This window comes from Ustilaginoidea virens, chromosome 2 (assembly GCF_000687475.1).
Source record: "Ustilaginoidea virens chromosome 2, complete sequence".
NCBI lineage: Eukaryota > Fungi > Ascomycota > Sordariomycetes > Hypocreales > Clavicipitaceae > Ustilaginoidea > Ustilaginoidea virens.
The window spans coordinates 4,681,128-4,695,861 of NC_057317.1; the positions used below are offsets into that span (position 1 = coordinate 4,681,128).

Consider the following 14,734-nt stretch of genomic DNA (forward strand, 5'->3'; position numbering starts at 1 on the left):
TCAACACTGAACATCACGCAAGATTAGAAATGCTTGAAAAATCCGCCCTCCATCCTGGTCGGGGCCAGTGACAAGGACCCCGTTTCGGAGGGCCGTTCTTCCCGGGATAGCAAGCTATGCTGGGGTACCAGCGCCATCAGCGGCGATTCGGCGCCGGGTAGCCCAAAGACAGAAAAGCTACGTGCATGTGTTTCCTAATTGCCAAAATGTTTACCTCGGAATGTGGATAACTTTTTACATCAGCCTGAGGACGTCTTGTTGTTTTGATCGCCCAACCAAAATTCCAATCCCATCAGCCAATGGGAGAAATACTCACCGCAAACATCAGCAGCGCCAGGTGAGCTCGGACCATTGAAAAGCTTGTATCCTGGGTAATAAATAGTATTGGTGATTCGGGATAGGGTCAAGTAGCCTAGTCTGCCGATATTTTCGATATCCTGACCCCCTGTAAGCAGCTGGGCGGGACTGCAACGCGAAAGCCCTGGCCCCTAGACCCGAGGCCCGCATGTCTTTTGTCCAACAGCGAACGCCGCCGCATAATAAAACAACCAAAAGCTCGTATCAAACCAGTCGCACAAATTCAGCTCGAATTTTTGACATCTCTCCTCGAGGCATTTCCGCTGGCATCTCCATAAAAGTACCCCAGTGTCAATCGAAATAGCTGACTTTTAACTGCAGTCAAGATGATCCTAACCCCCTTCTCCGGTTTTTGTAGCCATGAATTCCATAAACAGCCATGACGATCTATTTACATCAATTATGCCTACCTCGTTCGAAAAATAGCGGACACGGTGTCTTGGTGAAAGTAATGAAGCGTACTGCCAAGACAGACGTAAGTTGTGTAATTATAAATATTTGGGAGCGACGATAAAACGCAAGGCAGTGATTCAAGACCTCTGTGATTACCGCCACTGAAGGATGGTGACAAAGTTGCTCCTTCTTTGTCACGCGTACCATTATTGGGCCAAGTTTTCAAGGTATTTCTTGTCACGAAGAGTCGTTTCGCTTAATGAAATATGCCCTAAAGTGTTCGGGTCAGCCAGCTATCCAGACCGAATTCGAACAAGTTGCTCGTTTGCTTTCCATACTTTGAGAACTCATATGCAGACCAGCAGATGGCTGTGCTAGGCATAGTGGTGACTACTCGTGGCCGTACGCCCTTGAAAAATCCTCGAAAGCCTTCCCTCTGGTAGAGTAGCTGGCATCCTCCCAGGAAGCCGTTAACGTTCCGTACTTGCGGGTCCGTCGACGTACCCCGGGTCTGCAAAATCGTCTTGATCACGTCCATGGGAGTGGTAAGGCCGGCAGCGAGTCCTCCTGCGATGGCTCCCGCCAGGCAATGCGTTACGGGGTCATACTCCTTCTCTGGGTTCATGGCGGTTGAAATAGATTCGTATGCAAGGAATTGTAACGCAGTGAACGGCACCGTCATGGACAAGGTGGTAGGGTATGATATGTAGAACGCGCCTATGCCTTCGTTTCGGTAGACATATTTCGCGCAGTCAACCATCGATCGATACATCTTGCTCGAGTCTTGAATTTGCATTCGTTGTTTGATGACTGGACAGGGTGTGATAAGCCGTTGCTCCGCCAAAGTCAAGGCGCGAAGGCCAAGGCTGGATAAACCATACCGTCAAAAGGATTCATAAAAGCGTCGCTGGCAATGGTGGCAGCAGCACCACTTGTGGCTATAGCATGGTCAACACCATGCATTTCGTAGTCGTTATGATGCAGGGCTAGGCAAGCATGCCAGACTTACCGGCGGCAAAGGGATGATGCACTCCGGCCTTGTTTCCGCCCATAGCATGCTTGACAGCTTCGTATGTGGCAAAATATACGGCATGCGCCGGTCCTAGCAATGTTCAGCTTATGGAATGCCCGTTCGGAAATATATAAAACTGCGTAAGCATACCCGCTCCTACTATGACACTAGACATTCCGCGCCACAAGCTGAAGAAACCTTCTCTTGATGCTATCTGATAGGTACTGCGAAGAACGCCCCTATAAGCTGTCGTAGAATTCGGATTGAGAACTTGCATCCTTGTCTAAAACGTCATTACTTAGCCTGCTGCTGTGAAAATCCGTCGGTGAACAAAGGTCTCGCATAACGGTCTCGTTGAGCCTCTACACCATACCTTGATCGCATCGATGGGATACATGACAGTATGTTCCTAACCAGATTTATGAGTCAACTTTGGTGCATTATGACCGATAAAAGCAGCCACGTATTGGCGCAGGAATAAGAAGCCAAGGACTTGGACGTACCGCAATGCCGGCAAAGGCCCCGGCTGCCATATTTTGCAACAAGGAAAAGTTGGGGGGCAGGGATTCGTAGCTTTGCAAGGAATCAACGTCAGCATCTCCTAGGCAGGAAATGGAAATGCGAGGAGGCAATTACTCATAATCCTCGCCTGAGTCGGCAACTGGCTGGGCCATTTCGGCCACAGCTTCGGAAGCTCTGCCGAAGGCTTTGGCGTCTAGAGCAGCCAGTTTGGCAGCGCGTGTCTCGGAGCAGCCGACGAAAGAGGATGTGAGATGTAGCCGGTGCTGGAAAACTTTGATAGAAGAGAGCTGCCCGCAGTCGTTTAGTCCAAACAGAAGCCTGCCAGAGTGTCGTACTATCCTGTTCTAGGGGTGGTCAAGTGAATGAAGCGGAGGGAAAAGGGCGTCAAGAGAAACCGACGTACCAGGGGTGATGAAGGTGTCGGATTTTAATCACTGCTCCAGGAGCAGTGGCGGACGAGAAGGCAGATTGGAGCGAAAAGATAAGCAAGCAACAAAGCCGAGGTCAATTCATGATGTCGGGACTCGGGGAGGGTTGGGTGAAGCCAAGAGATTGATCTCGTAAAAATTTCTGTACTGGGATGCTCCGTTCGCGGCCTTGGAGCACGGCCCAGATCCCATAGCTTCCCAGCTGTAGTTGACAGTGGCCAGCTTTAAGAGCCTGGGCCGACACAGAAGGTGTCTAGGCGTCCTAGGCAACTGGGTTCCAGTAAAACAGGGCTGCAGTCGGTGGGGAAAGCAAGTCCTACTGCAGGCTTTAAGTTTTTGCATTTGAATACCTTTCCAAAAAAAAATCTCAAGTATTATAATACCTTTTTTACTATTCAACTTTAATAAAAATATACTACATAATAATATAAAGATATTTTGACAAAAATATTTTTAAAAATAATATTTTTTTGGTTTTAAAATATTATATATGTATAGACTTATTATAATATATATCTTTAGGCTTTTAACATTTAAGTGATTTTTATTACATATTAAGCTTCCTACACCTCTTTATAGAAAAAGTTAAAATTTTTATATTAATATCAATAGTAATTTTATGTATTTTATTTTTAATTTGTAATCGAATTTTTACACCGCTTAAATAACTGAAAAAAAAAAAAGTAAATAAGAGATATTTTAAAATATTGCAAGTGTATTTCCTTGCTGCAAGTACTTATTACGCGTTTTTAAATATTATTTAACTTATTTTCCTTGGTTTTACTTTTCAATCCTATTCCAGATGTCGTCACCAGATACCTGTCTACGACATGACGCCAGAATGATTTCTAGTGGCTACTTCCAGTGACTCTCACCACCCAAGCTCCATAAGCAGCAGCGCTGCGTTGACATCTCAAAGCCCGCAGCTATACACCTGTCTTGACTCGAGCTAGTTGATGACCAGACCAGCTTTCCTTGCCGTCTCGCTTTATTACGGGAAAGCCTTCTCGGGGAAGGCACTTCTCGTCTTGGTACTTGGTGATGAGCGAGTTGGTTCCGTCACTTAGCACCAGCACACGTTAGCCTTTCTCTCCTTTTTCTTTGTCCTTTGGCTCGTTTGGCGCAATTCTGGGCGGCAGAGCATGCGCCGAAGACGATATGGATGCGAACATACAACGCGCCTTGAATGACAAACTCTACGACAAGCGCAAGGTCGGGGCCCTTGAGTATGTGACGTTGATCGAAATCCTTCCTCCCCCCCACTCCCCAAATATCCCCAAATGTCCCCAAATGTCCTCAAATGTCCCTCCATACGCTGCCTGTCCCTCGCGCATCTTGACTGCTCGGTGAGACTGTGGCTCTTGTTCCTGATATCCCTCTTCTGAAACAGGTTGGAAAGGGTAATCCGAGAATTAGTTGTTTCCAAGGACTATCAGCGAGTGCACGATATCCTCGAGCAACTTTGCAACGACTACGCCTACGCAGTTCACCAGCCTCATGCCAGGAATGGAGGACTCATCGGCCTAGCAGCAGCAGCCATTGCTCTTGGCCCAGTAAGTCAACCCTGCTTCGGCAATCAAATGTCATCCCGTTCCCGGCCGGAAATCCATCTCTGTTCCTTCATGCATCGTACATGGGCTCGCGGCGACAACGGGTCATGAGTTGCTTTGCCCTCTTTGCGATCTCTCATTGTATAGTGTTATTGATGTTTCTCCTTGTGCTGTCCAGGACCTCCCTCGGTATCTTGCCAAGATTGTTCCACCAGTCTTGGCTTGCTTTACGGATCAAGATGCTCGTGTGAGGTATTATGCATGCGAGGCCATGTACAACATTGCCAAGGTTGCAAAGGGCGAGATTTTGGTCTATTTCAACAGCATATTTGATCAGCTCTGCCGAGTAAGGACTTTGCTACCCTTCGCGATCCCCAGTCGAACCATGAATTGGTCATACTAACAGGTGTGCAGCTTGGAGCAGATTCTGAACTCTCGGTAAAAAATGGCGCCGAGTTACTTGACCGACTCGTAAAGGACATCGTCTCCGAGTCTGCGGCGTCGTACGTTTCGGTGTTGGAGGCGCCGCCTGGCTTTGATGATGACAAGGTTTCCATGGAAGATCGTCGCATAAATCTGCCCACCGCGTTTTCGCTAACAAACTTCATACCGCTCTTGAAAGAACGGATTTGGGTCATCAATCCATTCACCCGGCAATTTCTCGTCGGCTGGATAACCCTCCTGGACTCTATACCAGATCTTGAGCTCGTCGCCCATCTTCCTGACTTCCTCGGTGGTTTGCTCAAATTTCTCGGTGACCAGAACACAGACGTGCGGACTGCGACCCAATCCTGTCTTGACAAATTTCTAAACGAAATCAAGAGAATTTCCCGCGTAAGGAAGGGCATATTGGAGAGCAAGAGATCCAGGGAAGGTGGCAAGAGGAAGCGACAAGAATCGATAGACACGGAAAGCATTCAGCCAGACCTACGAGAAGGTGATGAATTAGACTCCGAGGCATGCGAAGAAGAAGAGGAGGACAGCTCTGAAGAGGACTGGATCCCTGGCCAAGACGTTGAAATCAACTACAAGAAAATCCTGGAGATTCTTACCGCGACGCTCGACTCTCCATTAGGTTGGTTTCATCCAGCCCTCTCCGCATAACTTAGCCGCGTTTGATACTAAGAAGACAAGCAGAAGAGGACTGCCTGCTAGAGTCTCTTCGCTGGGTCGTTGAGTTTCTTGACATATCGCCGGAGGAGGTACTGCCTTTTACCCCCAAAATCCTCGCTCACATGCTGCCGGCGATGGCAAGTAGCAAAGAGACCATTCACCAGGCCGCAACGCGAGTCAACACTTGTCTTATGGACTACGTGGTGTCTCTCTCCGATGAATCAAGTTTGAACGGCCCACAGGCACAATCTCGTTCCACCTCTCGGCTTGCTTCGATCATGGATAAACCGGAGGACCCCCACAGCAACAGAGCATCGCTCTCAGGCATTCGCGAACAGGATGTTCCAAGCCTCGGTCCGGACCGCGTTCGATCTGCAACATTCGGTGCCCTGTCGGAGCCGCCACAAGCTGACCTGGACTATAACGCTGCAGTGAACTCCCTCACTCTGCTGTTTCTCAACGACCACGAAGCCACGAGAGTTGCTTCGCTGACGTGGCTAATCATGCTACACAGAAAGGCCCCTCGGAAAGTCTTGGCATTCAATGACGGCACCTTCCCAGCTCTTCTGAAAACTCTCTCCGACCCATCCGACGCCGTCGTCACTAAAGACCTACAATTGCTGTCGCAGATATCCCGAAATAGTGAGGATGATTACTTTGCCAATTTCATGGTCAACTTGCTGCAGCTATTCTCCACCGATCGCAAACTGTTGGAGACGCGGGGAAATCTCATTATACGGCAGCTGTGCATCAGCCTGAGTCCCGAACGGATATATCGTACGCTCGCCGATTGCATAGAAAAGGAAGAGGATGTTGAGTTTGCCAGTATCATGGTACAGAACCTGAACAACAATTTGATCACGGCACCACAGCTGGCGGACGTGCGCAAGCGATTGCGCAATCTAGAGGCCAAGGATGGACAGACGCTCTTTGTGGCCCTGTTCCGTTCATGGTGTTACAACGCAGTCGCTACATTTTCATTATGCTTACTGGCGCAAGCATACGAGCAAGCCTACAATCTACTCCAGATATTGTATGACTATCCGAGCAAACAACCACGGCCGTGTCTGTTTTCGAGGGTGCTAACTCGAGCAAGTGGTGAGCTAGACATGACGGTCAATCTCTTGATTCAGGTAGACAAGCTGGTCCAGCTTATCGAGTCCCCAGTATTCACCTGTCAGTCAAGTTCAAGTTCTCGGGGCGGCAACACCGGGCTTGCGTTCATCTTTACCGCTAACACGACGTTTAGACCTGAGGCTTCAGCTTCTGGAGCCTGAGAAATTTCCATATCTGTACAAATGCATGTATGGAATCCTGATGCTTTTACCACAGTCCTCGGCGTTTGCGGCTCTTAAAAATAGGCTCAACAGTGTAAGCTCCATAGGCTATCTCCATGTTTCGCCCCGCGGGTAAGCAACAGGTCCCCTCCTCTAGTCAGACTCAGACCTGTAGCCGTGTCTTGTAGAATCCCCAACCGTTGCCCGTGCACGCCTTGATTCGCTAACGTTGCCATGGCCAGCGCGGCTGTGCCGTCAAGCAGCTCGAACTATGACCGCCCGAATCGGCTCAAGGGACGCGAAGAAGGGGGAATCAGGTGGGTCGAGCTCCTAGAGAAGTTCCGAAGTGTGCAAGACAGGGCAAGGAGAGTACAACGACACAATGCGGGGAGTGAAGACGTATCTTCGGCAGACATGGCCGATCTCCGCCTGGGAGACGCTTCATTGGAGCCAAAGAATAATGCCCGAGTTCCGCCAGCGGGGAATGCGCAGATGACGTCGACAAAGGACATGGGGCCAACTCCAGCGGCTAAGAAGACTGGCCTGGGAAGACAATTCGGAAGGCTCGGTGGCGCCGTCTCCGGCAAGAACAGGAGAAGTTAGTGTAAAGCAAGGAGCGGTTAATCACCATGGCAAAGCAATGCCGTTGGAAGATTTTGAAGGGCGGCACCTGGACTAGGTAGTTTCCAAAATTTGCTGCACTTGCGAAACTTGCTAGCCTCAAGAGCGTTTGACCGGACTAGCCTTTTCGACAAGGCTTTCAAACATTTCGTCTCGTGTGGTCCTCAAGGCCAAGAGCAGCTGCTCCGAGTCCTCGACCTGGCTTTTGGCCCTGTCCGGGTCACTTGACAAACCTGCAAAGACGGCCATTTGAGCATCAAGCCTCTTTTTCTCCTTTAATAGTGCCAAGAGTTCTTCTTCATCGTCCAAGACACAACGGATGGTCGGATGAGGGAGCCGAATCGACGGCGCGACCGCCAAATCGTCTTTACCATCTACAAGCTGCTTGGCGGCCACCCTGGTCTTCCGCTGCAGCTCCAAGTTCTCCCTCGGCAGCTCCGACTCTGACGGTACGAGGTGACGGGCATCCTGGGAGGCGGCCAGGGTTTCCGCAACACCACTAGCCTCTCGCGAGAGGAGCGCTCTGACAGCGCCGACCCGCGCGAGCATCTGCTCCGTCTCGAACAGAGACGACTGCATGGCGAGGAAATTGCGCACCAGGCTATCCGTGTCTGGGCAACCGATGCCTTGCTGCGCAGCCGTCAGCGCGAGCGCCTCGAGAGCGGCCCGTCCCTCCTGGCTGAGGTGATCAGCCACTCTGAGCAAGATTTCGGTCCTCAGCGTCGAGCGGGCGTCGGGCTGACCAACCGTCTCGTCGTCGTTGACGGAGGAGGTGCGTTGAGAAGAAGAAGCCGCATTCAGGCCGGCCAGCATGTCGCTGGTTTCGTCGACGGACTCGCTGACTGCCGCTGTGGCCATCAGCGCTTGGAGAGTGGCCGGGTTGCGCTCGAACGGGGGGACCTGGCCCGAAGGAAACTTGGAGGCGAGCCACGAGTCTACGTACGACCAGTCCTTGGCGGCGGACGCGGCCATTCGGGAAACGGATGGGGAGAAGTGGGCAGAGGGATCGCCTGGGCTGGAGAAATCCATGGTTGTCGACAGGAGCGTTGGCAGTTGACGAGTCGACCGACTTGCCGGGTGCCTTGCCGGCCCAAGATGATGATTGATGATATTGATCCTGATCCCTGTCGAGGGCGAGGCGGGTTATTTGTATTTGGTAGGTTGCATTCACAAGATGAGCACAATTCTGGCGCTATCCCATTTTCGGAAACTTGTGCTATTCCACGACCTGACCTTTTGTGTGTATCACGTGGCTATATATAATACTGCAGGGTAACAACATCATTTCTTCTGGGAACAAACAAACAAAAAAAAAAAACGAAGAGTTCAACACCAGGTCAACGCCAAAAGGTAGGCAGCCCGTTCGACTTCTTCTTCTCAAGTTGCATCCCCCATAGGCCATCGCGGCTCTCCCTCTTCCCGCCATGTCTCGGACTCAGGCCCGGTTGGCGTAATGGTCCCACCCGGAAGGCGGCTCTGGACTCTCCATCTCGGCTATACCGCCCACGAGCACGTCAGGCGCAGGCGCAGGCGCAGGCGGGTGCTGCTGCACGGGAGACGTCGCCACGGCAGAAGCGAAGCCGAAGCCGCCGTTGGTCATGACGGGCGTCGTGGCAGATGCGGTTTCGTGGCCGACGGTCCCGAGCTCCTGCACGGGACTGCTGTGCTCGGGCCATTTCGGCGGCGGCGGACTCCCCAGGCGAGGCGAGACGTAGGAGTGGTTGGCGCTCTGGTCGTAGTAGCCGCTGAGGGTGTTTATGCTGTGAGGAGGCGGCGACTGGGGCAGCGAGGCAGGATAGTCGCCGACGGTCTGGGCACCGCCGGGATCGACGCCGGCTCGGGGCTTGGTTTGGCGACGGAAGAACAACCCCAGGGCGAGGGCGAGCAGGACGACGGCCGCGGCGCCAATGGCGATGCCTGCGATGGCGCCAGCCGAGAGGCCGGAGGACGAGGACGAGGACGAGGAGGAATGGCCGCCGCCAGCAGCCGCGGTGCTGGAAGGGGATGGTGCCGAGCTGCCGGTGCTGCTCGTGGCGGCGGCGGCGGTGGTGGTGGTGCTGCCGTTGTTGCTGCTGCCGCCGCTGCTGCCGCCGCTGCTGCCCACGCCGACGCCGCGGATGGGAATGTCGTTGTAGGCGTCGCACTTGGGGGCCGGAGCTGCCAGCGGACAGTCCCTCGCCAAGCAGATGGAGGTGAGCTGGTCGTGGTCCGGCGGGATGCACCGCAGGTTGTACTTGGAGTTCATGTAGTTGCTGAGGGTGGTGGCGTCGGTGTCGGAGAAGCCAAAGGACTGGCTGGCGCTGATGAGCTGCTCGATGAAATACCCAATGTGCGTCTGGTTCAGGTCCATGTACTTGTGGACGTAGGCCGGGTTCAACGGGTCGAAGGCCTCGGCGAAGCTCTTGTACTCGGAGCACGAGTAGATCTTGCCAAAGGCAAAGTACCAGTGGCTGAAGAGGGTGCTGCCAGGTTTTTGTTTCCGTCCGTCGCGGTCAGCCCGGCCGATACTCTCACCCGCCCTTCTGGCCGGAAGTAAAATAAACGCGGCACGGCGCCGGTACTTACTACTGATTCGACCCGGGCTTGATGTCCGGGGCAGACGTGGAGCCGTTCAAGAAGGCGAGCAGGGGATCGAGGCCGCCCCCGTCCAGCCAGTCGGTGCGCACGGCGGCGCCGTTCGCGTTCGTCGTCGCATCTAGTCATTCCGACGGAGCGGCGTTAAGACGTTGGCCTTTGTCAGCAACAGCCCGGCCTCTTTTATCTTTTTGGGGGGGGTTCTTTGCTGGGTGCCGCCCCCCTTTTAACCCGGAGGTTATATATATCATGCCGCCCCCCCCCCCAGTCAGGATAGATAGATATGCGTACTTGACCCGTCAAACCACGGCCGGAGATAGACGTCGCGGCCTGCATACGTGCCCCAGTTGAAGATGCCCGTGTTTTGCGAGTCGACGCCGGCGTACGCGAGCGAGACGATGCTCTGCATCAGGCGCAGCTGCGTCGTCGCGTTGCTCGCCCCGAACCGCTCCGCCGCGTAGTAGTCGCAGATGGTCTGGCCGTCGAGCCGGGCGGCAGCCGCCTCTCTCGCGGGCAGCAGCAGGGCCAGCGAGACTGCGTGTTTCCGCAGCATTGTGAGGCGCTCTCGCCAGCTCGGGGGCGCGTCGGAGGAGCGAATTCGCAAAAGAAAGGGGGGGAAGGGGGGGGGGAAGAGAAACCAGGGGCGCGACGAGGGAATCTACGGGAATAAGGGGGCGAGGACCCGGCGGGAACAGGTCGTCGGGAGGCGAGAGAGGGCACGAGGAGAGCAAACCAAAAGCAGGGCAATGGAAATACGGCAAACGACCGTGTTCTTGTTTATCTTGTCCATTCCCCCCTCCCGGACCCCGGGCCAGCGAGCGTTCGCGCGAAGCAATCACGCCGAGGGCTTATTAACCAGGACCCGTTCAGACAAAACCCGGGGGTTGAGCCAACAGCAGCATGGGCGCCGCGGAACGGCTACCTGCCCTCCGTTCAGCCAGCTGCAGCGAACGAGAACGAGGCTGGCCTGAAGCCGGGGAGGGGCGTGTATGTTCATCCGTTGGGCAGACGTCAAGCGTTGGAGTTGTACGAGGACCGCGCTCGTTGGCGCCACAAGAAAAGCCCCCCTGTTTATATATGACCCTGGTGGTGCCTCCGTCCGTTGGACGTAAGTGTCTAATTTCAGCCTGCTGGACGGAAATTCCGGGCGCGGGAAAAGAAAAAAAAAGAAAAAAACGGAAGACGAAGAAGAAATATTGAATTAGGATGCGCACCCCCTTCTCCCCCCCCGTCGGGTTGGTCACGACACACAAGACACCGGTTCGGCAGGGAGCCGCCGGGGACTAAGGCGTCAGTGAGCGTTTTTGGTAAAAAGGGAGCAGTAACACGTCACTTTGTTGCGAGTCTGTCTTCGCCCAGGCAGAGAAAAGTTGTCGGTCGGTAACTCGGTGGTCAGCGCGTCGGCACCCCCCTGGTATTTTATCAGTTGAAACAAACAAGATGCTCGGGCCAGCATGCATCAGCAGAAACAATGGCTCATGCTTCCCTCCCCCCCCCCTCCCCCGGCTCAGCAAATTCATTCTGCGCAAACTGGCTGGAGCGGTGTTTGATACAGAGAGTCGGAAAGCAAGGTCTGAGCGACGGCGAAGCTTTGGCAGGAATCCTGTCCCCACCGACACGCAAATCACGCACTCAAAAGACTCACAGCCTGCAAAGGTTTCTCATGAGCCATATACACCAACTGCCAACGCGTCCGATAGTTGTTGCCGCCGGGGACAAAGAAAAAAATACGCTCAAGGTATGGTACAGATCACAGCTCGATCTCTGGTGGAACGCCCTTGTTCTCCTTGATCTTCTCGCCACCAGTGACATTATTGTTCTCCCAAGTCCATTGCGAGCAAGAGGCGCACATGATATAGACGTTCGTTCCACCCGGCTTTATGGTCCCAGACACATTCTCAACCGTCAGCTCGGTGATGGGCACGCCAGAGGTGGGAACACCCGTGGGGGAAGAGTTCTTGTAGTCCTGCTGCACAACAATGCCGTTTTTGGAAATGCCAGACAGGGTAATGTCCTTAAAGACCACATCGGACACAGACCCGGAAGCGCCGGCAATGGTCTTGATGCGAACCCCGTTGTCCGAGTTGACAACCTTGGAGTTCAAGACGCGAACGCCCTTGACGACGTTGGACAATCGGTGGCCGATGGAGCCCACAGAGATGCCGTGGCCGCCCTCGCAAAACCCGTTGATAAAGGTGATGTTGGTGCCCGAGTTGGCGGCAAAACAGTCGTCTTGGTTGTACACGCGCGCGCCGTCAATGTAGACGCCCGTCGATAGCCCAATGTTGAAGCCGTCGCTGTTGTGCGCGCCCTTTTTATCGCCTAGGGAGTTGTCGATTCTGACGTTGTGGATGTAGAGGTTGTCCGCGCGCGTGATGGTAAAGGCGTTGACGGGCGTGTTCAAGACGCTCAACGACTCGATCCTGGAATCGACGAGGTGATTAGCCAGGAACAAGCTGGGCTTCGACTTTCCGCCGTTGTTGCCCTTTCCGTCCCACCAGCGGTAGCCTTGGCCGTCGATGACGCTCGAGGCTTGGCCCTGCACGAGAATGTTTCTGCCGGAAACCGACATCAAGGGCCCGTGCCAGTTTTTGAAGCCAAACCTCATGCGTCCGGAGATGAGGACCTTGGTTGGTTGGCAAACAGAGAGAATTTCTTGCGTTAGTACACCGGTCCTCAGACTTGGGGGCTTCCTGTTTACTCACCTTCGTGCCGTCGTTGAGATTGCTCAGGTCCAGAGTAACGCCAGCGGGGACATGAAGATCATGGAGCCGTATGGTGCTGCATGCGTTCTTCTCCTTCATAGCCTCGGCTGCGTCTGTAAAGGTACAATCCGACCGGGTTGGGACGGCGCCGACAGCTGCCGCCCAAGCCGCTAGCAGAAGCGCAAGCAAAGCCATTGTCTTTTCTGAAAGGAGCGTAAAGGAGCGTAAAGGTTCTAGAGAGAACAGATTCGTCTCGTTGCAACGGCAGCGACGACCAAGCGTGCAGACGAGGATGATGGAATAAGAATGGGAAAATATGAACAAACGGAACGAGATGAAAAAGGAGAGACTGAGAAAAGACAGAGCAGCAGCAAGGCACAACAGTTTTCATGTCATGTCATGACTTGGGGCTGAAACTCCCTCGACGAGCGGTTTTATGCCAGTCGAGCTTCCCATCTTACTTCAGCCGAGGAAGAAAAAGATGGGGTGTGGAGAATGTTTCACAGTGGCAGATTTAGAATAACTCGCCTTGCCCACAGTATCGGACCCGAAAGACGACGCACGCAAGCCCCTGTGCATTCCGGACCGATGTCGTCAGTCCTGGGTGCAGATCAGGGGAGGGAATCCCTTGTGATGGGCGCATCAACGTCGTGGCATCGTCACCTTGGGTGGGGGAGGAGTTGACCTTCCACGTTGCGATCCCAGGGGCGTTCCGGGGGTTGAGCGGCCTTTTTAGAAGAACCCACCCAGGGGCCTTGCTTCCTTCAGCAGCCCAGATATCACGGCTGCGATACTGACTGGCGTCGACAAAGGGTTCCGAATCCGTGTCGCCTTGCACGCGCTTCCTTCAACACCGGCCGGGTAAGCAAACGTCTTGAAACCACTTCAGCCTGTTTGCGCAAGCGGGTCGCGAGTTGATGGAGCTCGGCCGTCTGGCATGGCTGAGCCGCAGTGTGTAGTTAGTTCTAAGGGCATCACGACGGCAAGGCAGCTCTGCTAGACGACATCCGACATGCCGCGTCCACGGCCATCGCCAACGTGCCTGCCTGCCTGTCTTCGACACTGCGGGATGACGGTTGAAGAGGCCGAGTACAGCGCTGCCACTGCCACGATGAGGAAACCGATGCGAATCCAAGGCCACCAACGCCCCTTGCCTCGTGGCCCTTGCTTTCGGGTCAGAATCCCGGCAAGGACCCCACAAAGATATGGCGGGCCGCCGTCACCAGGGGAGGGACAGGCCGCCAGGGGGCCAGGCAGCTGGTACTTTTATGATAAAATCCTTCTCCGACTCCAGTCTCTCTGTATTTATCCCTTTGACCAGGGGCTGCCAGTGTCGGGTTGATCTGACAACTTGCAGGGGGCGGGTCAGTCCATCGTGTGTGCCTGGCGCCTGTATAACCGTCACGGCTCGCGATGACGACACCTGTCGAAGAAACGAGGCGCGAAACAATCGGCATCGGGCTTAGCTTGCTGGTCCTTTGTCCAGCGACAAGAGATAAACGACCAGCTTGCTCCTGTACTGCCGCATATCAGGAGCAGTTGTGATGTCTGTGCGCCAAAAACCCCGTAACTTTGGAAGTTTGGAAGAAGACTCTTTGTGGGGCTTCGCGCGGCTCCCAAGACTGACTGACTGACAACTTGCAGGTTAGCCAAGATATGTAGGAGTGGGTCGATCCGGGGGTACCTACCTTACCTTTACCAGCAGCAGGTAGCTGCAATGCGCGGTTGATCTGGGGTCTGGAGTCTGGGGTCTGAAGTCTGAATTATACTGGTGGTACTCCGTACTGGTGGATGCAAGGTGCAGTCTGGTGCGAGTGACAGCACATGTCCTGGCAGATCTTTTGGCCGCCGCTGCTCGATGTACCGCCTGATTCCGCCCGTACTCCAGAGCTCTTGCCGTCCGGTGCAACGTCAATCTTTGATGTCACGTGCCAGCTGACGAAGTAGATGACTTCTAGTCACTCCAACCACCACACAAGCTGCTGACTGAACTGAATCAACCCAACTTCCTCCCATCACCCCCTCACACATGCCTGCTGACGCTACTACCCGTAAACCAGCCAGCGAGTGTTCCGCTCCAATATCATCAGTATGCGAAGCTGACACGAACCGACCCCGAGGATCTAAAAAGGTTGCTGGCTGGCGGACTGTCGCGTGAGCGCTGGTGGAGGAATACTTGGTA

The 14,734-nt window shown here is 54.0% G+C and overlaps 5 protein-coding genes across 5 annotated transcripts; 1 reads left to right on the plus strand and 4 right to left on the minus strand.

Moving 5' to 3' along the window:
* Window positions 1–987: 987 nt before the first annotated feature.
* UV8b_03061 (uncharacterized protein) lies at window positions 988–2,436 on the minus strand (the record flags this gene model as incomplete). The annotated part of the gene is made up of 8 exons (XM_043140559.1): window positions 988–1,021; window positions 1,089–1,560; window positions 1,632–1,688; window positions 1,760–1,852; window positions 1,913–2,045; window positions 2,136–2,171; window positions 2,266–2,335; window positions 2,399–2,436. 8 exons carry the CDS (start codon window positions 2,434–2,436, stop codon window positions 988–990), a joined length of 933 nt encoding a protein of 310 aa, XP_042996493.1.
* Window positions 2,437–3,870: 1,434 nt separating this feature from the next.
* On the plus strand, window positions 3,871–7,255 carry UV8b_03062 (uncharacterized protein; the record flags this gene model as incomplete). Its single annotated transcript, XM_043140560.1, has 8 exons — window positions 3,871–3,938; window positions 4,103–4,265; window positions 4,441–4,608; window positions 4,677–5,337; window positions 5,400–6,408; window positions 6,472–6,551; window positions 6,625–6,784; window positions 6,895–7,255. The coding sequence occupies 8 exons, from the start codon at window positions 3,871–3,873 to the stop codon at window positions 7,253–7,255; spliced, it is 2,670 nt and encodes an 889-aa protein (XP_042996494.1).
* A 117-nt stretch (window positions 7,256–7,372) lies between these two features.
* Window positions 7,373–8,302, minus strand: UV8b_03063 (uncharacterized protein; the record flags this gene model as incomplete). The annotated part of the gene is made up of 1 exon (XM_043140561.1): window positions 7,373–8,302. One exon carries the CDS (start codon window positions 8,300–8,302, stop codon window positions 7,373–7,375), a length of 930 nt encoding a protein of 309 aa, XP_042996495.1.
* A 406-nt stretch (window positions 8,303–8,708) lies between these two features.
* UV8b_03064 (uncharacterized protein) lies at window positions 8,709–10,400 on the minus strand (the record flags this gene model as incomplete). The annotated part of the gene is made up of 3 exons (XM_043140562.1): window positions 8,709–9,735; window positions 9,839–9,968; window positions 10,139–10,400. 3 exons carry the CDS (start codon window positions 10,398–10,400, stop codon window positions 8,709–8,711), a joined length of 1,419 nt encoding a protein of 472 aa, XP_042996496.1.
* A 1,197-nt stretch (window positions 10,401–11,597) lies between these two features.
* UV8b_03065 (uncharacterized protein) lies at window positions 11,598–12,747 on the minus strand (the record flags this gene model as incomplete). Its single annotated transcript, XM_043140563.1, has 2 exons — window positions 11,598–12,473; window positions 12,553–12,747. The coding sequence occupies 2 exons, from the start codon at window positions 12,745–12,747 to the stop codon at window positions 11,598–11,600; spliced, it is 1,071 nt and encodes a 356-aa protein (XP_042996497.1).
* Between the last annotated feature and the right edge of the window lie 1,987 nt (window positions 12,748–14,734).